Source organism: Pseudoliparis swirei, chromosome 12, assembly GCF_029220125.1.
Source record: "Pseudoliparis swirei isolate HS2019 ecotype Mariana Trench chromosome 12, NWPU_hadal_v1, whole genome shotgun sequence".
Classification (NCBI taxonomy): domain Eukaryota; kingdom Metazoa; phylum Chordata; class Actinopteri; order Perciformes; family Liparidae; genus Pseudoliparis; species Pseudoliparis swirei.
This window is the reverse complement of record NC_079399.1, coordinates 21,684,720-21,710,654: the sequence shown is the minus strand read 5'-3', so window position 1 is coordinate 21,710,654 and position 25,935 is coordinate 21,684,720. Positions and strand designations below refer to the sequence as shown.

At 48.8% G+C, this 25,935-nt stretch overlaps 1 protein-coding gene across 7 annotated transcripts in view; it reads right to left on the bottom strand.

Moving 5' to 3' along the window:
• cdc42bpab (CDC42 binding protein kinase alpha (DMPK-like) b) overlaps positions 1–25,935 on the bottom strand; it is a 69,751-nt gene that overhangs the window by 24,175 nt on the left and 19,641 nt on the right. For 3 of the 7 annotated variants that reach the window (XM_056428971.1, XM_056428972.1, XM_056428976.1), the window contains exons 1-15: positions 12,302–12,471; positions 8,303–8,396; positions 7,344–7,544; positions 7,089–7,227; positions 6,262–6,371; positions 6,098–6,177; positions 5,425–5,603; positions 5,181–5,303; positions 4,808–4,941; positions 4,596–4,717; positions 4,383–4,503; positions 4,179–4,289; positions 3,283–3,530; positions 2,055–2,160; positions 1,137–1,261 (exon numbers count right to left, since the gene is read on the bottom strand). In XM_056428971.1, the coding sequence (XP_056284946.1) occupies positions 1,137–1,261; positions 2,055–2,160; positions 3,283–3,530; positions 4,179–4,289; positions 4,383–4,503; positions 4,596–4,717; positions 4,808–4,941; positions 5,181–5,303; positions 5,425–5,603; positions 6,098–6,177; positions 6,262–6,371; positions 7,089–7,227; positions 7,344–7,544; positions 8,303–8,396; positions 12,302–12,441 (2,033 nt within the window). In that variant the 5' untranslated portion in view covers positions 12,442–12,471. Of the gene's footprint in view, positions 1–1,136; positions 1,262–2,054; positions 2,161–3,282; positions 3,531–4,178; positions 4,290–4,382; positions 4,504–4,595; positions 4,718–4,807; positions 4,942–5,180; positions 5,304–5,424; positions 5,604–6,097; positions 6,178–6,261; positions 6,372–7,088; positions 7,228–7,343; positions 7,545–8,302; positions 8,397–12,301; positions 12,472–14,665; positions 14,762–15,673; positions 15,758–19,757; positions 19,850–25,935 lie in introns of those variants that run through there. The other 4 variants (XM_056428974.1, XM_056428975.1, XM_056428977.1 and 1 more) reach the window with 3 other exon arrangements.

The following is a 25,935-nucleotide window of genomic DNA, read 5'->3' as shown; positions in this document are numbered from 1 at the left end:
TTTCGCCGAAAGGTGAGGGATTCTCATGCCTGATTAATGGGAAAGTCTACGCCTCAGTACTGTGGACATTGGAGAAGGTGTGTGTGTGTGTTTTTATGTGTCTGTGTCTGTCTGTCTATGTTTGTGTGTGTGTCTTATATCTGTGTGTGTGTGTGTGTGTCTATATATGTTTGTGTCTGTGTGTTTCTCTGTGTGTATGCATGTGTGTCTATGCATGTGTGTCTCTATGTGTGCATGTGTGTCCATGTGTGTGTGTATGCATATGTGTCTGTGTGTGTGTATGAATGCGTGTCTATGCATGTGTGTGTCTCTGTGTGTGCATATGTGTCTATGTGTGTGTGTGTGTGTGTATGTATGTGCGTCTATGCATGCATGTCTATGTTTGTTTGTGTTTGCGTGTGTGTGTGCGTTTTTGTGTCTGTCTATGTTTGTGTGTCTATAAGTGTGTGTCTGTCTGTGTGTGTGTGTTTTATGTGTCTGTGTGTCTGTCTATGTCTGTGTGTCTATAAGTGTGTGTCTGTCTGTGTGTGTGTGTTTTATGTGTGTGTGTCTGTCTATGTCTGTGTGTCTATAAGTGTGTGTCTGTCTGTCTGTGTGTTTTATGTGTCTGTGTGTGTCTGTCTATGTCTGTGTGTCTATAAGTGTGTGTCTGTATGTGTGTCTGTCTATGTCTGTGTGTCTATAAGTGTGTGTCTGTGTGTGTTTTATGTGTCTGTCTATGTCTGTGTGTCTATAAGTGTGTGTCTGTATGTGTGTTTTATGTGTCTGTCTATGTCTGTGTGTCTATAAGTGTGTGTCTGTCTGTGTGTGTGTGTGTTTTATGTGTCTGTCTATGTCTGTGTGTCTATAAGTGTGTGTCTGTCTGTGTGTGTGTTTTATGTGTCTGTCTATGTCTGTGTGTCTATAAGTGTGTGTCTGTCTGTGTGTGTGTTTTATGTGTCTGTCTATGTCTGTGTGTCTATAAGTGTGTGTGTGTGCCATCTGTGTGTGTCTATGCATGTGTGTTTATGCATGTGTGTGTTGTATTGTGCGTGTGTGTGTGTTTATGCGTGTGTATCTGTGTCTGTATGTGTGTGTGCGTGTGTTTATGCGTGTGTATCTGTGTGTGTGTGTGTGTGTGTGTGTGTGTGTCTCACCATTGGATGATCTCTGTGATCTGGGCCTCCCAGTGAGCTACGCTCTCCTTCTTGTCAGCCAGCTCCCTCATCTCGTCCTCCAGCTGCCGGTTGGAGCCGCTCACCTTCTCAAACATGCTGGTCAGCTGAGGGGAACACACACACACACACACACACACACACAGTGATGAAGACAGACATCATATAGAGTCGTAAAGCTGTCACTAGAAACATCTCTTACACAATACATCAAAGTACATCTTCACTTGTTTGTGTTTTCTCTCCATTAGTTTTGGAGTATGAATTCAATGTCACGCTAGTGGATCCTATTTCAAAATGAGGCCCCCGGGCCCAGATGTGACGGAGCGCCACACAGACGTGACGGATGCACTTGAATGCATCGTCGCTGGTTTTGCTCTCAGCGGACATGCAGCGCCTCCTTTGAAAGATAAGACTCTGAACAATAACATTTTCTCGCTCTCCAAACGTATTGAAGGTTTCGAGCCACACGGACGGATCTAATCTGATCATCCGAGTCCTCCACCTTCTCCAAATACAATTTTTCATGATGTGAAATAACAGAATAATACATTAACTATGATATACGATGTGTGCTTCAGTCCGGCCGCATCGGCTCCATCTCATCGGAGACACTTGTAAAAACAACACGCTCACATTTTATTCCATATGTCAAAACCCTGGGACTTTGTTTAAATTGGGAGCTTCTTGAACTTCTAAGAGCTACGTCCAAAGTCAACAGAGGAGTCCAGAGAGTCGCTCCGTCCTGCTGCCGTATTTACGGGGTGGACCGGACAGAGATGTCTTTGGCATCGCTGGAGGAATGTGAGGGAAGGGTCTGGGCCGGGACGCCTGGGGTTAGGGAATGGTGTCTTCTGGTGTGTGTGTGTGTGAGATAAACATGGTGAACTCGTATCTCACCTTATCCAGTTCACTGGACAGCTTCTTATTCTCCTCAGTGAGCACAACTCGCTCCCTCTCGTACTTCTGCTTGTACTCCGTCTCAAACTCCTCCCGCTCGCTTTGGCTGGAGGACACACACACACACACACACACACACACACACACACACACACACACACACACACACACACACACACACACACACACACACACACACACACACACACACACACACACACACACACACACACACACACACACACACACACACACACACACACACACACACACACACACACACACACACACACACACACACACACACACACAGAGACAGACACACACACACACACAGACACACACAGAGACAGAGACACACACACACACACAGACACACACAGAGACAGAGACACACACACACACACAGAGACAGAGACAAACACACACAGACACAGAGACAGACACACACACAGAAACACACACACACACACACACAGAGTGTTAAGCTTCTCACTCTGTACACTTAGTTATTCACAGCTGTAAATCCGATCTGGACTTCCTCTCCGCTGCGGCCGCCTCGTCCTCCGTCGCCGTGCCGACGCTCCGGTGGCGTTCACACACATCAAAGGCGTGGTACTAAAACCAGGTCCACATGATTCAGGCCCAGCACATGAATGCACTTTGATGTCGGGTCCGTGAGGCTCCGGGGCTCTAAAGCCTTCTGCCCATTAACATGGGACCAATCCAGCGGTTGTCAACATGGGATCAAGAGTCCCTCCCCCCCCCCCCCCCTACAGGCGGTCTGCAGCGGAAACACAACGTACTCATTTCTCGGTAGATTAATATGCCAGTTGGCCCGTTTATCTACTTACCCAACCATCACTTTACCGTTGAAATCTACACTTAAATATATACACGTTTCCACGGTGATTCCATCCAGAAATAAACCCTAAATGTACATAAACATACGTAAATATGTAAAATAACAACGTGCCAGCTCGACAGCGCTGAATGGCTCAGCAGGTCATCCACAGCTCTCATTCAAGATTCCACTCATGTAAAGTCTTTATGCACCGCCTCAGAAGGCAGGGTTAATATGGAGAGTATAATAAGTATCGTACAAAGAGGTTCATCCTCTGGTTGGGTTAAGAGCAGCTCGACTACTACAGCCTCAGAATATGAGAATAAAATATGAAGGAAAGCAGAACAACGTCCAGACGCCCCGACGTGGAAAAAAAGGGCGCACCTCTCCCGGCGAGTCTTGTCCAGCTTGTCTTTGAGCATCAGGATCTCCTTCTGCAGCGCCAGCTGGTGGCCCTCGGCGTCACGCAGCTCCTTGTGCAGCGCCTTCAGCTCGGAGCCATGCTGCGCCTCCCTGCGCGCCAACTCCTCCTCGTACAGGAGCGTCTTCTTCTCCAGGTCCCCCCGGAGGCGGCCCACCTCCTGGGTCTGGTCCGCCGAGGCCGGGGCAGCGGAGGAGCCGGCCTGCTTCAGCTGGGTGGTGTGGTGGGGGGGGGGGGGGGAGAGTAAAGTGGAGGGGTGAGGACAGCAAAATGTACCAGAACACTGTCAACGAGGTGTTTGTGTATCCCAGGTGGATGATGATGAGAAATAATATGAAACTCTAAACTACATTTACCTCAAACAGATGACTTATTATTACTATTACAAGGTATTTAGCTCAGGCTGCATCTTTGGACTCTGAGACCAGCTCAGAACCCATCAACCATCGGTGTGATGGGCTTCAGGAACCAGAACCTCTTGACTCCGCCTCCTACAGACTCTGAACTAGGACCTCTTGGCCCCGCCTCCTAAAGACTGACAACCAGAAGCTCTTGGCCCCGCCTCCTACAGACTGTGAACCAGGACCTCTTGGCCCCGCCTCCTACAGACTGTGAGCCAGGACCTCTTGACCCCGCCTCCTGCAGACTGTGAACCAGGACCTCTTGACCCCGCCTCCTGCAGACTGTGAACCAGGACCTCTTGGCCCCGCCTCCTACAGACTGTGAGCCAGGACCTCTTGGCCCCGCCTCCTACAGACTGAACCAGGACCTCTTGGCCCCGCCTCCTACAGACTGAACCAGGACCTCTTGGCCCCGCCTCCTACAGACTGACCCAGGATGTGCGTAGAGGTCCACCAACCTTCAGTCCCTCCAGCTCCTCCTCCAGCTGCCTGCTGTACTGCTCGCTGCGCTCCCTCAGCTTCCTCTCCTTCTGCGCCTCCGCCGACTGCTCCTCCGCCTGCGCCTGCGTCTGATTGGTGCAGAAACGCCGGTTAATTTCCCGTCTTACAGCCCGTGTGACATCGTGTCTGATCTACAAGGGACCGCGGGGAGACTACTCTACCTCCTTCTTGGCCCTCTCGGCCTTCCGCACCTCAAGGCGGAGCGCCTCGACCTTCTGACCCTGGCTCTCCATCTCCTCCTCCTTGTCGCGCAGCTGGCGAGCCAGGCGCTGCTTCACCGACCTGGGGGAGAAGGTTCGGTCAGGGGGGAGATCATGGAACCAACTCTACTCAGGATCTGGGTTTAAATCGTAGTTCCGGCGCGGTGAGGCTACCTGAAGTCTGTGAGCCTCTCGTTCAGCTCAGAGAACTCCTGCATGGCCAGTTTCCTCTGGCTGTGGGCTTCCTTCAGCTCTTTGGACTGAGCCTTCAGCTTCTCGTTGGCCTCCAGAAGATCCTGGACGGATAGAAGGAGGGTGTAAATACACAATAAGCTCAAAACAAGTTTAATTGTCCTTTTTTAAATCCACGGTGACACAAGTTCCACCTTGTGCATGTCGTCCTTCTCCTGTGCGACGCTCTTCATCCGTCTCTCCAGAGTCTTGGCGTGTTTGGATGAGTCCTCCAGGTCTCTGCGGGCCAACGACACGTCCTCCAGCTGCTTCTCAAGGTGGCCTGAGTCTGAGACGCACACACACACACACACACAGAGAGAGAGACACACACGTTTTAAATGCAATGAAACATATAGTTTTCCCTTTTGGTTGGCTGATGTATGAAAATATTTGCTCATTTGACTACTATAGTACTCCATAGTAGTACTATAGTACTCCAGAGTACTAAATATTACTAAATACTAGTACTACTATAGTACTACATCGTACGACTGAGCTCAACTGAATGTAAACAGAAGTCCTGACCAGCGATCTGCTTCTTGAGGATGTCGATCTCCGTCTGCAGACTCCTGATCTCCCCCTCCTTGGTGGCGGTGGGGGGGCCCCCACCTGCTGGGTGCTGCAGGTTCTGCACCGTCTGAGTGGCCTCTGCAATGGGAAGCAGGCGTCAGTTCTGTGCTGTGTTACACTTTGTTTTGTTGTTTTAGAGTTGCTCCAACGTGTCATGAAGCTCTGAGCTGCCTCTAGTGGACCAATGGCAGCATCTCACCTTGCAGCTTGCGGCTAAGCTCCACTTTCTCCTGTTCCAGGCGGCGGATCCTCCGCTCATAGGCCTCCGTGGCCAGGCTGTCCTCCAGGCTGTGCTGGACATCCAGGTCCAACTGGTCCCGGCCCGCCGGACCCGGCTCCTCCGCCAGCTGGCGCAGGGAAGACCGGTCGGATAGAGAACTACAGGGGGGGGGGGAGGAGGAGAGGAGAGGCATGAGGACAGGGCCGGAGAGGATCGGTGATAAGTGTGGATACATAAGCGTCATGGCGTTTAACAGTATTAGAATTATGAAAGTTCATGAAGGAAAACAGCAGGAGAGGAGGAACAGGAAAGAGACAAGAGAGAGAGGGAGAGAGAGGGAGGGAGAGAGAGAGAGAAAGAGAGAGAAATAGAGCGATGAGTTGACAGTGGAGAGGATGTTGAGTCATGGTGGAAGGAGAGAGAGGAGAAGGAAGCGACAAAGGAAGATGGGGAGAGAGAGAGAAATAGATAGAAGAGAGGAGAGAGAGAGGAAAAGCCGTTATCACTGAGCCTTAGAGAGATAAGACAGGAAGTGGTGCTTTGTTGCCTTTAGTGAGAAAAACTAAAGAAAAAAATAATCTCAAAGTCTAAATTTAGGCAGTGGTGGAAAAAAATAATCATTTAAATCTATAGAATCGATGTTGTCACTTACCATTTGCTGGTGTAGGTGAAACCCACGAAGGGTAGGTGGTGGCCAGAGAAGGCTGAGTGAGAGGGAGGGGGCATGGTCTCCTGAAAGACATGAAGCGGGACACAAGTGAGACTTTTAATTCCCATAGAGACGCCATCGTGAACTCCAGGAACACGAGCCCTCACCGAGTTCTTCAGGCAGTCGTCGTCCACATCGAAGTTGGAGGTGTCGGTGGGACTGCTGACCTCGGGGATGTAGGGGGCCTCGCACGCCAGAACGTTTTCCCAATCGATGCCTGAACACAACATGGGATGACAGACCACTCGGAGGTTAATAAGCGCAGCATATAGTAGCAACACGCCATCGGCTCTGGTCACCTGACCTGCACCGAGGAGGAAATCCTTTCTTATGACCATCGTCACCTGGTGCCAACAATACATGATCCACAATATGATCGAGTACAGCATCATATAATATCTATTAAAAGACTGGTGAGGTACCAAATTAGACACACACACACACACACAGACAGACAAAGAGAGAGACACACACACACACAGAGAGAGAGAGACACACACAGACAGAGACACACACACACACACATACAGAGAGAGAGAGAGAGACACACACAGACAGAGAGAGACACAGAGAGAGAGAGACACACACAGACAAACAAAGACACACGCACACACACACACACACAGAGAGAGACACACACACACACAAAGACACACGCACACACAGACAGAGAGAGACACACACACAGACAAACAGAGACACACACACACAAACACAGACAGAGAGAGACACACACAGACAAACAGAGACACACACACACACACACACACAGAGAGAAAGCGAGAGACACACACAGACAGAGAGAGACACACACACACACACACACACACACAGAGAGAGAGAGAGACACACACAAACAGAGAGAGACACACAGACACAGATAGAACTATATTGGAAAAGGAAACACGGGCTCATCTGCGACGTTGGACCGTACCAACGAAGAAGGGGTGGTGCTTGAAGTCCTCAATGCCGTTCTGGCCCAATCGGTGCTCTCGGCTGCAGATGAGCCTGCGGACCAGGTCCTTGGCGTCCTCCGACACGTCGGTGATCTGCTGCGGGAACTGGAAGCGCTCCTGGGCCAGAGGGGGAGAGCGTTAGAGGCAGCGGAGCGGACATGTTTCTCCCTCCTGCTCATGAGCTCCTTCATCGACGCGCCCCGGTGACGTATGACCACCGACTACCGGCTCACCTTGTGGTTCATGATCTTCCCGTAGGTCTCCACCAGGGACTCGGCGTAGAACGGAGTCTCGCCGTACAGCATCTCGTACATGCAGACGCCCAGGGACCACCAGTCGCACTCGGGTCCGTACTTGCCTTTCCCGTCCTCCATGGCCTGGAGGATTTCTGGGGAGATGTAGTCGGGCGTCCCCACCGCCACGGAGGACTGGACCTAGCAGAGGGGCAAACGCAAAAACAAAGAAAGGTCAGGAAGTGATCCTGAGGACACGGCGCACGACCTCACACACGAAGACGCTCGTGAACGACGATGATGAGTTCCAGACGTCTTGGAGATGAAGACCACCAGACAGGCTGTTTTAGGAACTCCCTTTTTACTTCATCAAAACTATTTTTTTGGTGCACATTTTATTCAGTCTGGAATTAAAATCAAAGCAGAATTTTGAAGGAAGTGGCGAAAGTTGCACAGTGGAAGAGAAAAGGCAGACTCTTGGTTCTCCTGTGACGCAACACCGGCTTTCTCCTCGTCTGCAGCCAAGCAGCTGCACCACACTCCTCCTGGGGTGGGGGGGGGGTTGACAGGAGGTCAGCAGAGCTCCGGTTTGTTTGCTTTGGACCGGAGGGAGGAGGCGTCAGCAGCAGTGTGGTAAAGAGGAGGAGGAGGAAGAAAGAGAAGAAGAAGGAGGAGAAGGAGAAGAAGAAGAACAAGAAAAAGAAAAAGAACAAGAAGAAGAACAAGACCAAGAAGAACAAGAAGAAGAACAAGACCAAGAAGAACAAGAAAAAGAACAAGAACAAGAAGAAGAACAAGAAGAACAAGAACAAGCAAAAGAACAAGAAGAAAAAGAAGAGGAACAAGAAGAAGAACAAGAAAAAGAACAAGAAGAAGAACAAGAAGGAGAAGAAGAAAAAGAACAAGAAGAAGAAAAAGAACAAGAAGAAGAAGAAGAAGAGGAAGAGAAAACAACTCACCGTCCCGTCCTCCATGAGCTTGAGGCAGGAGCCGAAGTCGGCCAGCCGGATGTGGCCGTTCACATCCAGCAGAATGTTGTCGGGCTTTATGTCCCTGAAGGAAGACGAGGGAGCAGAAAGAGGGGAGAAGAATGAAGAGGAGGAACATCTATAGGACACATCAATAACCTGGGGACATGTTAATCAGGTGATTCTTTTTTGGGATAATCGGATAAAAAACAAACATTAATTTCCAACCCTTTATTGAAAACAGAACTGTGTGGTTCATTGGCGCCTATGAGGGGGCGGGGCTTATCTTACATTATGGTCTTTTCTCGACCTCCGCTCTTTTGTTGCTCTGCGCTCAATTGAAGAAAAAAATTACACTCAAACATCCCCGCGACTTATTGAGTGGCGTAATAATCGCGCGACACAACAAATCGACAACGAAATTTGTCTCCAACTATTCTAATGATCAATAGTTATGGATTGTTATGGCGTCGTCGTTGCGGCCCTCGTCCGTGGTGGGAGGAAGCGTCGCTGCTCGGGGTTCAGGCTCTAGCAGCCAGACCATCTCAACATGGCTCCCGATCAGGATCCATTCATCCCGCCAGGCACGCTGCATTGGTTTTGCATTACAAAACATGTGTTTACTTCCTGTAAGTTACCAACGCCATGGTAACTTACAGGAAGTAAACCAGCTGTGAGGAAGGCCTCCCAACGGGGATGCGGAGCAGGTGATGGCGTCTCATGAGGGTCTGATGGGGGTCTCATGAGGGTCTGATGGGAGGGTTCTCCGGCTGACCTTCTACTGTTAGCATTAACATTTTCAATTTCAATTCTGGTTTGTTTGTTTTGTTTTATGTATATGTGTATGGATGTATGTGTGTATGTATATGTGTATGTATATATATGTGTTTCTATATATATGGTTCTTTGAAATAAGTTTTTTTGGGGAATCATAGGTTAGGGCACTTATAAGCTGGAGAGCTTCAGCCGCGACCCTTTACGGTCAGCCACTTTCTTTTCTTGTTGATTTGTGATTGTTGTATATTTTGCTGATCAAAATAAACTAAACTCAAACTCAATTATGCCGTCACGATCCATGTAATAACACGCGTCGGAGGATTTCTGGCCCGAACTAGGATGAAACGGAGACGTCACTGTGTCTAAATATAGCCTCCGGTTCCCCCTGAGGGCAGACCCGGTCCCGCGTCTGAGGCCCGACACACGAGGCAGAGACACTCTGTAGACTGGCGTAAAAAGCAGAATGAATAAATAAATACAACTTAGAATAACTGCAAAGGGCAGTTTGGAGTCACGCATGTTGCCCAAGGGCAATCGCAGCGAGTCAGAGTGAAGACGGGCGATGTGGTGACGGGCGGTGACATCACAGGGTCAAAGATACGTGTGGTTCACTTTACTCATGTAGCGCCTTAGCGTACATTAGCTGGCTAAATTCCAGCATGTGGGCGAATCACACTTGGATTATATTGCTGGAGTTTTTATACGCAGCCTACTTGATTATATCAGTTAAAAAGACTCAAATCAACTTTTCGAGGGAAAACCGAATAACTCCTCTGTGGGTGAAGTGTTCCTTTAAAGCTTGTGACATCTTCCTTAAACACCTCTTCACTACCCAGATGTTGGTTTTTGTTTCTTCCTGTAGGAAGACGGAGCAGAGCTCTTCAAACCAGTGACGGCCCTGTCGTCATCATCGTCCATCTCGTGGCTCAGAGACGTCGCTACGCCGTTACCGAGCGAGAGAACAGAGGATTACAGTCATATGTGACTTGTGTAGACTCAGAAAAGTCGGGCTCTACAACATGCGTGTGTGTGTGTGTATATATATATATATTGACACTTTTCCCAAATCACTGCTTGCTTTTTAAAGACCTGGCCTGCTCACAGATGACTTCCAGATTGTATTTTCCAAAGCAGAGATGTATGTGGACCACAGAGCGTCCACACGCAACCGATCTGGAGCATGAACTTGGCAGGCAAGCGAGCACACACACACACAGTCATACTATCAGAAAGAGCTGAAGACGGAGGGTTTCTCTGGTAAGATTGTTGTGTTTATAGAGAACGTTCATCTTGTTTTCTACGCTACACACACACACAGGAGCCAGAGGAACAAGTTGATCTTTTAGAAGAGCTGTCCATTCATTAAACTGTTGGACTTGCTGGTGATCCTGAATACAATGACCTATAGGTGGCGCTAATGTAAAAGGAGGAAGACAGGTGCATCTATTACTACTACATGGGCTGTGCGTGTATATTGCCATAATATATATATATATTATTATTGTATCAGACCCAGGCCAGCCGGTGAAGCGATTCTTCATCTCTCTCTCTCTCTCTCTCTCACTCTCACTCTCTCACTCTCACCCCCAGCAGTCCCCCCCCACCCTACAAGCACCGCACATGGAGAAGCGCCGATGCTACGCTAGTGCTAGGCTACGCCGGTTAGCCAGGAGCTAATTGGGCTCCTGTGTCACGTGGCGTCTGCCGTCTTAAGGAGGCACGTGGACGGGAATAGCGGGAGGTAATCTCCTCTTAAGACCGCGGCGGCCTCCATCTGTGAGGGCCGTGTGACCGCGGCGTCCAGATGGTCCTCACAGATGGAGGCCGCCTCACGCCGCGGCCACACGGCGCCCGTCGACTCGTGAACTACCGTCACAGCGGAGAAGGCCTCAAACATCTCAGAAGTCAGACGGACTTGATCTCCCTTGAGCTTCTTCTCACGGACGAGGAGCCGGCGTCCGATTGGTCGAACACAGGCAGCCGCTTCAGCTCTCGATCGTTTCCCTGAATTTCATTCGAAAAGCCCAAATAAATAACCACCGAACACGATTTACCGTGTAGACGAGACGCTCTTCGTTTAATTTGACTCCTCATTACATCGGTACTGTGCACTTCTTTAGGTCGCTATGGAAACGCAGAAAACCAAATGACCGGGAAGTTGTTGGTGGGAATGCAGCTTTACAGAAGAGACAACTGATCAATAATAAAACAATATTATTGATCAATAGTAAGACCCCACTCAGCTGGCAGCCACACACACACACACACACACACGCGAAAGCTGAGTCATAAGGTCTGTGAGATATTCCTACACTGGTTATCTTTATAAAAAGCTTTCGGATTATGACACACTTAATAATCTGTGACAAACCGTTATGATATTTAGATAACCACTGATGAAGCGTGACGTAAGTAAACAAACTACACTCACGTGGCTTCACCTCCTCCAGGACAGGAAGCTGGAGGAGGAATAGTTTGATAGCAACTCATGGATTTTATGTCCTTGATCAAAACTGTGTAATCGCTTGAACTGGGGTGAACCACGTGCTTTATTTCAGTCATCACACACACACACACACACACACACACAAAGTAAGAGTGCAAATCTCCCACAAGGAGTGTACGCAAGTGAAAAGAGTGTGCAAAGGGGGAGTTGAGGGACCACACCCCCACCCCATCATTACTGTCCACAAACATCCACGAGGAGGAACTGTGTCGTTCCCTCCAGCCGGTCCCTTTTTCTTCTCTCTCTCTCTCTCTCTCTTCCTTCCATCTCCCCACCCACAGCCCTCAGATAACACCGTGCAATTAGTGGCTCCTGGTCCCGTTCTTTACTCCTACACTTATATCTACATGTGCAGGTCACCCGTCGGCCCTCGGGACGCTTCCAGGGCGTTTTAGAGATCGGGGCGACTGCAGACACACAGAGCCGTCTCCACGCCGCCCTCTCTCTCCCTCTCCCCCCCCCTCTCTCTCTCTCCCCCCCTCTCTCCCTCCCCCCCTCTCTCCCTCTCTCCTCTGTTCTCCATCACCTCTCTTTAGCTGCTCCATCATGTCCACCAGCTCATCTTTTCACATCGTCATATTATTATGACAATACCGATTAGAGCCACTAGGGCCGTCCAGCTAATTAGGATTTAGAATGGAGGAGTGTGTGACACGTCGTAAAGTAAATGATGTGCGGGTGTTTTCATCTCTCCGCCTGCTCCTCACCTGTGGACGTAGTGGAGCTGGTGGACGGAGTCGATGGCCAGCACCATCTCGGCCAGGTAGAACCGGGCCATCTCCTCCGGCAGCCGGTCCTCAAACTTACTGAGCAACGTCAGCAGGTCCCCACCCACGTAGTAGTCCATCACCAGGTACTGGAGAGACAGAGTGCAGGTGAGACGCACATCTGGAGCCGTGTTTCCATACAAGACATACAAAGTGGATTTTAAGCAAACTTGGAAAAAAAACATTTAAATGAGGTGATTTTATTAATGAGATAAACTCCGTAAAGACGGGAGCAGGAGGCGGGGCTGAGAGTCCGCACGGCCACGAGATGTTATTCACGAGGAGAAGCTCTATCGCTCCGTGTTTCATCGTGTTTCATGTTGTCCGGAGATGAAGACAAGCATCCACACGTTATGGGAACGTCAGAGAAGACACAGTCCATTAGTCATGTGGGATAAACAAAGGCGTTTCCATCTCCCATTAAACCCACAGACTGGCAGCAGACACCACCAGCCAGCCTAAAAAACGTTTTCCTCCAACCGAGGGTTTGTTGCCGTTTCCAGGCAGCTTTCCTCCTGCAATACTTCAAAGTGCACATCAAAAAAGTATGTGTGAGTTGAAACGCGGCCACCGAGACAAATGTACCGGGAAAAGAATTGCAGGGGAGAGCAGAATATAGTCCAGCACTGCGGTTTACACACAGATCTGTGCAGCGTGGAACAGAGAGAGGATTCATGGGGGGAACAGAGGAAAGTGACTCCCGTCTTCACACGGATGAACGGTTCTGAACCTCTGAGCTCCTCTCAGGAGAGACGTTGGCTTGAAGCCCCCGGGGAGTCCAGGGGGAAGCACACATTTGTTGGGGGCAGTTTTTGCCCCACTGACTGAAATCCACGAGCAATTAAAAAGAAATTGGGGGATTTTTTTGTAAACTTGAAAAATAACATTTAACCTTTGTTCAAAATTTTTTACATATATTTATTTAGGCTTACAGTATTTGAGCAATTGTCATAAAAAATGTCAATAATGACTTTTAGGCAGTAGTCTACAGATTTAAACTCTTTTCTTCCATTTTCTATCGAAAAGAACATCAAATTCAAATGTATTCATATTTTGTTGTGGTTATTTATTGTTATTACATTTTTTTAAACAACATTAACAATTATAACTTTTTATTTTATTTTTATAATTCCAAATTATATTTATTGATTTTTTTTATGTGTCCCTAAAACTAGTACAGGACAGGACACAACAAAGAACAAAACAAAACGCTTTTAAATGATCCGAATTATTAGAGGACATTATGGGGTATGTGTTGCCTCTCCTCGTGACATCAGGGGCAACATCAGATTTATTTGGGGCAGTTTTGTCCTTGTGTGTTTCCGATGCTGGTTTTAAGAGTTAGAATGACAAGAAGTCCTGGCATTTAAACTCAGAGTCAGCAAGAGAAATAGAGAGAGAGAAAGACAGAGAGTCAGAGAGAGAGAGAGTCAGAGAGAGGGAGTCAGAGAGAGAGAGAGTCAGAGAGAGAGGGTCAGAGAGAGAGAGAGAGAGGGGGGGGGAGTCAGAGAGAGAGAGAGTCAGAGAGAGAGAGTCAGAGAGAGTCAGAGAGAGGGAGTCAGAGAGCGAGAGAGAGTCAGAGAGAGAGAGAGTCAGAGAGAGAGGGTCAGAGAGAGCGAGTCAGAGTCAGAGAGACAGACGGTCAGAGAGAGAGCGAGAGAGATAGAGTCAGAGTCAGAGTCAGAGTCAGTCAGATAGAGAGAGAGTCAGAGTCAGAGAGAAAGAGAGTCAGAGAGAGAGTCAGAGAGAGAGAGAGAGACCCAAACTCTCCGCGTTGTGCTTGGTGGTGAGCAGTGAATGTGCTGGTCAGCGTCTGGCAGCTCCGCCCTCCAGAAGCTGGCAGGTAGAGCGACTCAGCAGAAGTCTGTGGTTGTAGCTTTGGAAAGTACCAGAGGATGAATGTGCTGAAGGAGAGGAGGATCAGTGGAGGTGAAGAGTCCACCGAGATTAGTTAGAACCCTGGAAATACACTTCTGAAGGCTGGTGGGGAAAAACACTTCAACGAGCTGCTTATGGGGACACAAAACACACACACACACATAAAGACACACACACATACGGAGAAGGTTGCACACCATCACACATGCACACCATCACAGAGACACACACACACACACACAAACCATCAGACACGCACCGAACACAAACACCATCACAGACACACACACACACACACCATCACACACACACATCATCACATACACACCATAACAGACACAAACAGAGAGGAACAGAAACACACAGAGAGAGAGAGACAAACACACACACAGAGACACACACACAGAGACACACACACACACTCACCAGGTTGTTCTCGTCCTGGAAGGCGTAGTGCAGGGTGGTGATCCACTGGGAGTCCCCGTTCACCAACACGTCTCGCTCCTCTCGGAAACACGCCGTCTGCAACACGCAGAGGGACATGTGACCGACAGCTGCTGTCCATGTTTACATATGAGGAGCTAACGCTAGCTCACTCTGCTAACGCTAGTTCACTCTGCTAACGCTAGTTCACTCTGCTAACGCTAGTTCACGCTGCTAACGCTAGTTCACTCTGCTAACGCTAGTTCACTCTGCTAACGCTAGCCCCCAGGATAAACTACTACAGTACATTACAACAGGATTTTCATAAAGGGTCCAATAAAATAGAACGTGCCCCGCTCAGGCCAAAATAAAACTCCTGCAATGTAACATAACTCATCACGCCTCGGTTAATAGAGGAGACACCTGGTTACTCATCAGCCTCGTAAACAAAGACTGCATAGCGACCAGCAGAGGGGTGGACTCGAGTCACGTGACTCGGGTCATAGTTTCTAGGTTTGTGCTGCGCCACCCTGGAGACATATGAATGCATCTGTGATTTAGTGCAGTCCTGACATAATTGGTAGACTGTGGTTGCGCAATGGATCGCTTTGTAATACAAATCACCACCACGTCCTCATCCGGCCCCCTGGTCTTGCACTGGGAAGGGCATAATCTGAACGTCAGTATTTTAAAATGTGTGTTCAGTGCGTTGATGTTGTGGCCCTCTGCACTGTTCCCCGTGTCTGGGCGTTAGCGTGCACACATCAGGGACCAGTTTCGTCCGGTGACGTTCTGAGGCCTGAAGATTGGAAGACTCGGGGGAGCAGCAAGAATGTCAGCCCTTCAGGAAGAGGTCGATGAGAAAGCGCGTGCATCGGCAACTCGTGCAGCGACACGTCCTGCGAGCGTTGAGCAACGGAGGCCCGATGGGAGCGTGGATCGCCTCCGTCGCTTTCTCTCCCAAAAAAGCACCCTGGGGAAAGCTCGCGAAAGCCGGCGAGCGACGCTCACCTCGGCGCGCTTCAGCATCTCCCACTTGTTGAGGATCTTCATGGCGAACACCTTGTCGGTGTTTCGCACTTTTACGACCGCGACCTGCAAAAGAGGAGAGAAGAGTGCGGCGCGTTAATGAGACGTTGCGAGAAAAGAATGTGACACGCGGACGAGCAGGAAGAATACCAGAAGGATTCAGCATCTCCTCCCCGACGCAAACGAGAGAGGGACGCGACATATCTGCGAGGGGATCGTTCACGTGCGATCGCAGCTCCAAAAACAACACGCGTATGATTTAGAAGCAGCGCCAAAAAGCTTTAGGCGTGAACCGTGAGTATAAGAACGCTGACGACTAATCCTGGAATCAAAGCGATGCCGAGTGTCTCTTTCTGTGAAGAGGCTGTGTTGTCAACAACAACAAGAGACTGCATTCAAATGTCCGTGGTCTGGACTTCACGTAGAGACACATGACGCTTGTATATGTTCACGTTGTCACAGCGCCACCTACTGGCTCAACTGGACTTGGTCGAATCTGCCCCCAAACTTGATACAAGTCCCGGCGTGAGGATATCGACACGCCTATTTTCACTCAGTCAAAGCGCCACCTGCTGGCCAAAGGTAATTCACATCGGATTCACATGTAATTTACACGACGTGGTCTAGACTTCACGTAGAGACACGTGAGGCTTGTATATGTTCACATGGTCACAGCGCCACCTACTGATGAGGAAGATCAACCCAAAAAAAATAATCAGAAAGAAAACGATGAGATCATCTCAGCACAACATCCTGGTTGACAGGAAGCAGTTGAAAAAAAGAAGAGAGATGATTGGAAGAAGACGGGAGGAAGGAGAAGAGATGGGAGGAAGGAAGGAGTTGAGAAGAAGGTGACAGCAGAGTAGAGTCAAGAAGGGGACGGGAAGGACCCGGGACAGGAAGTGACCCGGGATACTAACGTCCTGACCTAAAGGGCCAGCAGATGCACCTGGATCTGGATCCACGCAGCTGGGCCCTTACATGTGACTCATGCTTCCCACCAGCAACGTCTGCAGCGCGGCTCTCATCGGGGCGATTCATCGGTATTCTCTCACTATCGTGACATTGAGACTAGATATCGTCTCAGACTGTGGAAGAGAACTGGATAGAACTTGGACCGACATGACGCAGCTCAACTTTATATCCAGAACTCTCCCCTCGTGCTCATCGTAGCCTTCTTGTCCCGTCTCAAAACCATAAAAGCCAGCTCTCCCTTCACTGATTACCGCCATGACAACCTTCCCCTGGCTCTGGCTTCCACGTTTGGCCAAAAAAGGAGCTGCCCGAGCCGCCGCGACGAGGCCCTGTGCTCGCTCACACCGGGCCCCGTTTCCCTTTTGCCTCCTTCGTATTCTACGAGGATTCTATTCTCAAAAGGAGAATGTCCGTTTGTTTTCTTATTTGGCCTTTGCGATGGTTAATTGTGCATGAAATAAGCATGTTTTGGAATTAATAATAAAAAATACAGGCACGTAGACGGACGGACAGGAATTTGTACGAGCACTGCGGGTGAGCGCACGTGCACGTGCACGCCCACGCGCACGAGAAGTGAAACAAACACAGGCGCCCTGTGCAGCAGAGGGGTCTGCAGTCTATTAAATGAGCTGGGGAATGCTGCTAATGCAATACAATGATAACATTCCTGCAGTGTTTGGATTTCCCCTAGTGAGGAGTGGAGGAAGGGCGGGGGGGGGGGGGGGGGTGGGTGTCCTTCTCTCCACTGTTCCTTCCTCCATCTCTCCTGTCCGGTGTGGTGTCGGCTGCAGGGCCCAGGAACAGACTAAGGGACGCTTCACGTCAGTATTCGTAGATTAAATAATTATCCTCGTTCTTTGCGGCTGCGGTTTCTGTTTTTGTGTGTTCCCCGAGAGGGTCAACTGAGTCCTTAAATGTGGTTTTATCAGTTTGGAAACACACCACAGCAGCTGCAGCAGCTGATCTAATTATTCCAGAGGGCCAAGTAAGGACTGAAAACACTTCGGCATTCTGAAGGAGACGTACAGCAAGTAACGTGCTGCCTCTCAGGCCGGGGCCGCCTTCTGGAGGCCGGTTTAAACTCCCGCCCCCCCCAGGACAACTCCGCGTCGAAGCGACCATGACGACAGCGATTGGTCCTCTCGGTCGCGTTTCCTCCTTTGCGTTACGGGCTGTGCACACACAGCTTCTCCTCCGTCGTTTCATCCAGCGAGCCACCGGGCTGCGCTCCACTCGGCCCGTTTGCTTTGACCCAGTCGGATGGGGGCGGCGGCAGCAGCTCGGGGCGCCACACAGGGGGGGGGGGGGGGGCTACAGGTCTCTCGCCTCCCTCCTGACTCGAGTATTTGATCGTCACTTCGCTGTCCGTCTCTTTTCCGCTCCGTTGCAATGACTGGGCTCAGTTTTCTTCAAAATCGCCAAAAGTGACGACAAACACGGACGCCTGTGGGTCAGTGGGGATCGGCGGTTCAATCCCCCGCCCTAGTCGATGCGTCCTTGAGCAAGGCACTTGACCCTGAATTGCTCCCCGTTGCCGTGTCTACGGTGTGTGAATGTAACATGTAAAGTGTCTTTACGGTACCTTAAAAGGCGCTATATGAATCAAATGGATTATTATTAAATAAAATGTCATATATTCTTTTGAGGTCATCCCAAAACACACATTTTTCCGCATGTGTGCGATCTGACCTCAGGTCAGCGGAAACGTCTCGGTTCTAAGTCGGAACCATAACCGGGAGTTTGGTTTCATTTCCGCTTGTGTTTGTAATATTTACTGCCGTTGTAGAAAAGATGCTTTTATTTGATCGATCGTTGTCGTCGGCTTTTGTTGAGGTGCTTTGGAGTTCAGGTGGTTCCAAGTAGCAGCCACGTGCAGCTGAGGGCGAGACGCATGGAGGATCAGTGAATCCTATTCGACACATGGAGGCGGGGCTCACGGGTGTTCGGTCAATCTGCCTTCATCCCATTCACATCGAAGACGAGCGACGGAAAGAGAAAGATAATAAACCACTATAACTGCGGTCGATATTGAGAGCAAAAAGAAGCGGGCCTGGTCTTCTGCCGGCGGTGTCCGGCTGCAGACTCCAGCTCGCGATGGCCACCGGCTCCTCGTCGGGTTTCATTCTGCTGCTTCTGGGTTTCATGAACCTCTCGGTAGCTTCCACACGGCAACGCGCTGCCAGAGGGTCTCTGGAGCCCTGCAGCACAGCTGACACTGGAATGTTACCACAAGGCAGTTCATGGAGCACACACAGACACATGACTCGCATACCAGCACTCCCTGCAAGTGAGCACATTAGTGCATGTGTGTGTGTGAGGGGGGGGGGGGGGGTATGTATGGTACTGCAGCCTCGTGCTGCAAGGGTAGGTGTGCCCAAATCTACCCGCATTCTCCTCCGTCTCTCTCACCTGCGAGTGTTTCAAAAGGAACTCAGGAATTTGCTCTCCTGTGTTTGCACAGGCGAGGGAATAACTCTTCCAGAGGATCCGTGTGTGGCGGGGCGAAGCAATCGGGAGGCTCCACACCGGGCCCCGAGACGTCCCCGATGGAGGCGGGACGCGAGGCGAGAGGATTATGCGCAGCGGCGGCTACCCCGGAGGTCTGTGCGGGATTACGCAAGAGGCTGCGGGAGACAACGATACCTGTCCCGGCGACATTCCCCAGCGTTGACATCATGACCTGAAACCCAGTGACACGCCTCCCCGCGGGCAGACAGGAAACCCGGCACACTGCGTGCTTCCACGGGTTCTGGGTTAAATGTGAAAGAAGAACAAACTTTTTGCGTTGTTTTCTCGCGCTGCGAGCGGAGTCGCGCTCGCGCTGCGGACCGATGCGACGCGCCGCTGCTGGAATGCAGCGAGAAAAGCGATCGCTCAGAGCTCGGGGGTTTGGAGGTCGGAGGGGCAGCTATCGTCACGGAGACGTCGCCCGTCAAAACGAGACGCAGAAAACACACCGCATTCGCTCCAAATGAACCCTGAGCAGCTGCTTCGCGGACAGGAGAGAGGAAGAGGAAGAGGAAGAGCTGGGTCGGGTTATGGATTGCTGCTCTGTTACGTAGAGTGTATAAAAAACCAGACGGTGCGTTACCTCTCCGAACGCTCCTCGTCCAATCACCTTCAGGATCTCAAAGTCTTCCTTGTGCAGGCGCATCTGCTTCACTTTGGAAGTGAAGGGTTTGGCTGTGGAGAGAAGGAGACAGGCTTTAGGAAACAGGACACACGTGAGGAGAAGAAGCTTAAATGTCTTCACAAGTTAAAATTAAATGAAAAATTAAATTAAATCAGAATCGGGTGTTGATGTGTGAGGAAAACAGCATCAGACACCAGGCTAGTAACCACGGAGACATTTGATTTAAGGTCGTATTGACCAGCTGGACATGGTCAATAGCTGAAGTCAGGCAGGAGATGAAGTCACTCACTAATTATCATACGATCGATACTATATTGATTCGTTGGACAATGATAGAATATTTGCCGATATTATAAACGATTTTTATTGATTCCACTTCATTCACAGGCTTGTGATCAGAGTCAATATCACACGCCCAATTCATGCATCAATATAAACTCACAAAAAGCATCTCAGATATGGTTGAACTGTGTCATCACAGGGCTCCTGCAGACGTGTGAATGAAAAACAATCTAGAGAACAGAGCAGGTCGACCTTAAAGCTGCACCTTAAGTAAACAGCTGAGAACATTTCCTTAGCTAAACTCCTTTACTGTCATCGGCAGGTGGCAAGACACAGGAGGTGAGCTTGGATATGGAATACACACACACACACACACACACACACACACACATACAAATAAATGAATAAAAACCTCATCCACATAGTAATGTGATCACCTTCTAGGGACCCACAATAATCCTTTCTCTCACTAGAGGCTGCAGTGACGTTCTAAATGACCACCTGGACCCCTCTGTGTATCACATGACCCCTCTGTGTAGCACATTACATTACATGTCATTTAGTTGACGCTTTTATCCAAAGCGATTTACAATCCTGTTACATACACTGTAGACGCAGCTACAGGGAGCAACTCAGGGTTAAGTGTCTTGCTCAAGGAGACATCGACTAGGGCGGGGATTGAACCTCCAACCACCTGATTGAAAGACGGACCTGCTAACCACTGACCCACATGACCCCTCTGTGTATCACATGACCCCTCTGTGTATCACAGAGGGGTCATGTGGTCATACTCATGTTTACTTCCCTCTTGCTTTGTATGTAAACGCCAAAGTTAACATGTGAGAGCAGTTGGCGTTCTCGAGTGGGCAGCTTTAATTAGCCTTGATTGGTGATGCTCCATCATATCTTAAGGAGCTTGTAGTACCATATTGCCCCACTAGAGAGCTTGTAGTACCATATTGCCCCACTAGAGAGCTTGTAGTACCATATTACCCCAATAGAGAGCTTGTAGTACCATATTACCCCACTAGAGAGCTTGTAGTACCATGTTACCCCACTAGAGAGCTTGTAGTACCATATTACTCCACTAGAGAGCTTGTAGTACCATATTACCCCACTAGAGAGCTTGTAGTACCATATTGCCCCACTAGAGAGCTTGTAGTACCATATTGCCCCACTAGAGAGCTTGTAGTACCATATTACCCCACTAGAGAGCTTGTAGTACCATATTACCCCACTAGAGAGCTTGTAGTACCATATTACCCCACTAGAGAGCTTGTAGTACCATATTACCCCACTAGAGAGCTTGTAGTACCATATTACCCCACTAGAGAGCTTGTAGTACCATATTACCCACTAGAGAGCTTGTAGTACCATATTACCCCACTAGAGAGCTTGTAGTACCATATTACTCCACTAGAAAGCTTGTAGTACCATATTACCCACTAGAGAGCTTGTAGTACCATATTACCCCACTAGAGAGCTTGTAGTATCATATTACCCCACTAGAGAGCTTGTAGTACCATATTACCCCACTAGAGAGCTTGTAGTACCATATTACCCCACTAGAGAGCTTGTAGTACCATATTACCCCACTAGAGAGCTTGTACTACCATATTACCCCACTACAGAGCTTGTAGTACCATATTGCCCCACTAGAGAGCGTGTAGTACCATATTACCCCACTAGAGAGCTTGTAGTACCATATTACCCCACTAGAGAGCCTAAATGCGGGGCTACTTGTGGTTCCTAGAGTCTTAAAAAGTAGGATGGGCACCAGAGCCTTCAGGTAATAAGCTCCTCCTCCTTTATGGAACCAGCTTCACCTTCAGTCCTGGAGAGTGTCTTTTGGAAACTGCCGGTGAAAAGTTTTTACACTCGGCAACAACGGAGGACAGATTATTCACTGCTGGTTTTTAAAACTATTAAGTGAAAAGGGGCTGCATGTATCCCGTTGGTGCGGATCATGTTGAAGAGGAGGGGGGGCGGAGTCAGGCTGAGAGGGAGAACACACTGATTAGTAGCTGCGCGCTGACTCAGCAGCTCCACTAAACCAGCCACATGAGAAATGTCTTTCATCTCTGAGCCCACCACACACACAAACACACAGACACACACGCCTTCTTAGAAACACCACAGTCAAACAGATTATCTATAAATTGCTTTTGTGGACCAAGAGAAAGAACCCATCAGCCACCCCTCAGACGGCAGGTGGGTTATTGACGCACAGTGGCTACTAACCGGTTATTGTGGCCTGGAATTCAACTGAGTGTTGTGTAAATAGCGGGCCCATATCTCAGTGAGCAGGGTCACCATACAGCACCGGACGCCTCATTTATTTATTACCTTCGCATTGAAAATGCAGAAGGTTATGTTTTGATCGCCGTGTATTTATTTATTTATTTGTATGCGTGTTACTCGCATAACTCAAAAAGTATTAAACCGAATCGCATGAAATTTGGTGGGATGATTGGTTATTTTCCGGGGACCATTTGATTAGATTTTGGGATCGATCGGGTCAAAGGTCAAGGTCATGAAAAGGTAAAAATCATCTTTTTACCATAGCACGGTCAATTTGTATCCAATTGGCATGCAACTAATGCCAAAATGTTCATAATTCAACGCCCAATCTTGTGATATGCGAAGGTATGCGCTCTACCGAGTGCCCGTTCCAGTTTATTAAATGTGCCAACGTTAGCTAAGGCTAAATTCCAGCTGTGGTCCCTGTGGCCAGATGTTCCAGCCTTCACTAAAGAATAGGCGAACACAGTAGCATGACTGGAGCTTTTTGTCTGCAGAGTGCAGGACAAGTGAGCCACAGTTGTGAAATATAAATACGAATAAAAAGATGACTTGAATGTACGCGAGACGACCTTCCGCAGACACGGGAGGAGGTCATAGACACGCAAACACTGGCGCACACGTGCAGCAGCGTGTGCTCTGCAGGACACACGCGTGTGGGGTAGTGTGTGCCTTTTGGATGCAGGGAAACTGGAAAAACACGAGTGACGCCAGCTAATCCGCGTTGCCAGACTGGTTCAGCCCCATAAACGCCGGAGTGCTTATCGGGCCCATCTTCTCGCGTGAAACTCGGTAACTGCAGGAGAAATGGGTTCGCTTGGCAGACGCGGCGCTCACAGCGTCTCCAGGGTGTGTTTGTGTGAAGTGTGTTCATGTGTCATGCAGTGCGACAGTGTTACATACACACACGTGTGCGTGTGTGTGTGTGTGATTCAGCGCTGGGAGGAACAGCCGTGTTTATAGTGCTAGGCGGAAATTAATATCAGGTTCATCCACTTGGTGACCAATGGGTGTCCAGGACTTTAAAACCAAATGTCCATGAGCAAACACTTTGTGAAATCTCTGTGTATATATGAAAAAGTGATAACATGTTGGATTTAAACTAACAATGATGATTCAAAAGCATACAGTATAACCTTACATGACTGAGACAATAGTTTCATTAAAATAAAACATTTATATAAATAAAAATTTAAAAAACTTGCTCTGCTAGCGTGCCGGTTATATTTTGAGAGTCTCTTTAAAAAAATATGCTAATTATTTCAAACTGAGCATAAATGAACAAGTGAATATAACAACATTTCCATGACTTTTCAAAAGCTTTAAGGATTACATTTTTTTTCAGGACTTTTCCAGGCTTGGAAATAACCATTAAAACAATTACATGACTTTTCCAGGTTTTCCAAGACCGTAGGAACACTGTCATATTTTTATCAACGAACCCAAATTGAGTCACTTGTTCCCCCCCTGCTGTTCCATGTCATTTTCAGAAGAGTGAAAATAAATAAATATCCTATGTGAGGTATAACAATACACAGCGAGGCAAGGGACTGCTGTGTGCGTAGGGACATTATGGTCTGTCCCATGCCCTCCCTCAGTCCCAGAGCAGCTGCAGAGGGACGGCAACGCCCCCGTGCAGAGCGAGCTTCACACTTTCAAATGATTTCTCAAAGGGAACTTCAATCTCACTCAAAGGAACCACGGGGACGTTCTGAGGTAGCCGTCCCCCACGTTGCCGTCGTACGTCGGAGGGGAACGGCTTTGAGCCGATACGTGCGCTCCCTTCAGGAGTCGACATGCACACGTACACGACCGGTCAAAAGTTTGGGGTCACCAAGAGAAAGGAAAAAAACACTTAGAAATTTCCTTATTTTTTAAAGAAAAGTACTATTTTTCAATTCAGTTCATGTACTTACACTTATATTTTATTGAATATTTATTAAATTACTATTTTCAAAGGCTTTTTTAATGGATGCTAATTTTAAATATATTTAAAACAAAACTAGAGGGCCTTCACATATCCCCATTAGAGAACCACTAATCTAGAGGATGCAAAATATTAACTCATCAAGATAAAAAAAAAACTAAAAGGCCTCAGAGACAGTGAAGGCCTCATTGAGACAGTGAAGGCCTCATAGAGACAGTGAAGGCCTCATAGAGACAGTGAAAGCCTCATAGAGACAGTGAAGGCCTCATAGAGACAGTGAAAGCCTCATAGAGACAGTGAAGGCCTCATAGAGACAGTGAAGGCCTCAGAGAGACAGTGAAGGCCTCAGAGAGACAGTGAAGGCCTCATAGAGACAGTGAAGGCCTCATAGAGACAGTGAAGGCCTCAGAGAGACAGTGAAGGCCTCAGAGACAGTGAAGGCCTCATAGAGACAGTGAAGGCCTCATAGAGACAGTGAAGGTCTCATAGAGACAGTGAAGGCCTCAGAGACAGTGAAAGCCTCATAGAGACAGTGAAGGCCTCATAGAGACAGTGAAAGCCTCATAGAGACAGTGAAGGCCTCAGAGAGACAGTGAAGGCCTCATAGAGACAGTGAAGGCCTCATAGAGACAGTGAAGGCCTCAGAGAGACAGTGAAGGCCTCAGAGAGACAGTGAAGGCCTCATAGAGACAGTGAAGGCCTCATAGAGACAGTGAAGGTCTCATAGAGACAGTGAAGGCCTCAGAGACAGTGAAAGCCTCATAGAGACAGTGAAGGCCTCATAGAGACAGTGAAGGCCTCATTGAGACAGTGAAGGCCTCATTGAGACAGTGAAGGCCTCATTGAGACAGTGAAGGCCTCATTGAGACAGTGAAGGCCTCATAGAGACAGTGAAGGCCTCACATACTTGGACCAGCAGCCCGTTACAGTAAGTAACCCTTACAAACCCCATCCAGAGTGGGACCAAGGGACATCTGGAAGCCATAATGCAGATTATTTACAACCACAGTGAGGTAACGACACAAAAATGCTGCTTGAAAGAGAGAAAAGGGGGAGACGGGGAGTGTATGTGGGGGGGGGGGGGTGATGGGTAGAGACGGAGGCTGTTCAGGATATGACGTGAAGGGGGAGGAGAGAGGAAGAGACCCATGGATGGCCGTTGCTTCCATCAGACCATGGAGGACCAACTGAGGATGCTCCACGTTACAAGAAAGGAGATAAGTCCGGAAAAAACGGTTTCAGGATTCAACCGATGAACAGAGGATGGGAAGCATCCAGGAATGTGGAGCGTAACGGTGCGCATTACCGTAGGGTTCACAACGGCTATGGGACAGTGCCACTGGTCGGTTTATTATTTCACTGTGACAGCAAAGTTCTGCAGCAGAAATCATTTGGTCTAGAAATAGTTCTCCTGGTTGAACAAAGAGAACAAGGACTGCACAGGAAGGCAATATTTTCATTTACTCTTCATGCTTTCATCTTCTGTGCCTGGATGTTGTTTTGTGTCTATTAATTCAGCATAATCTTGTTTTATGTTGTTGCTTTTTCCATTTTAACAGTTGTCCCTGATCGTATTTGCTTTGTGTGTTTTGAATGTGTGAGCCACTGTGTTGTCTTGTTCGTACT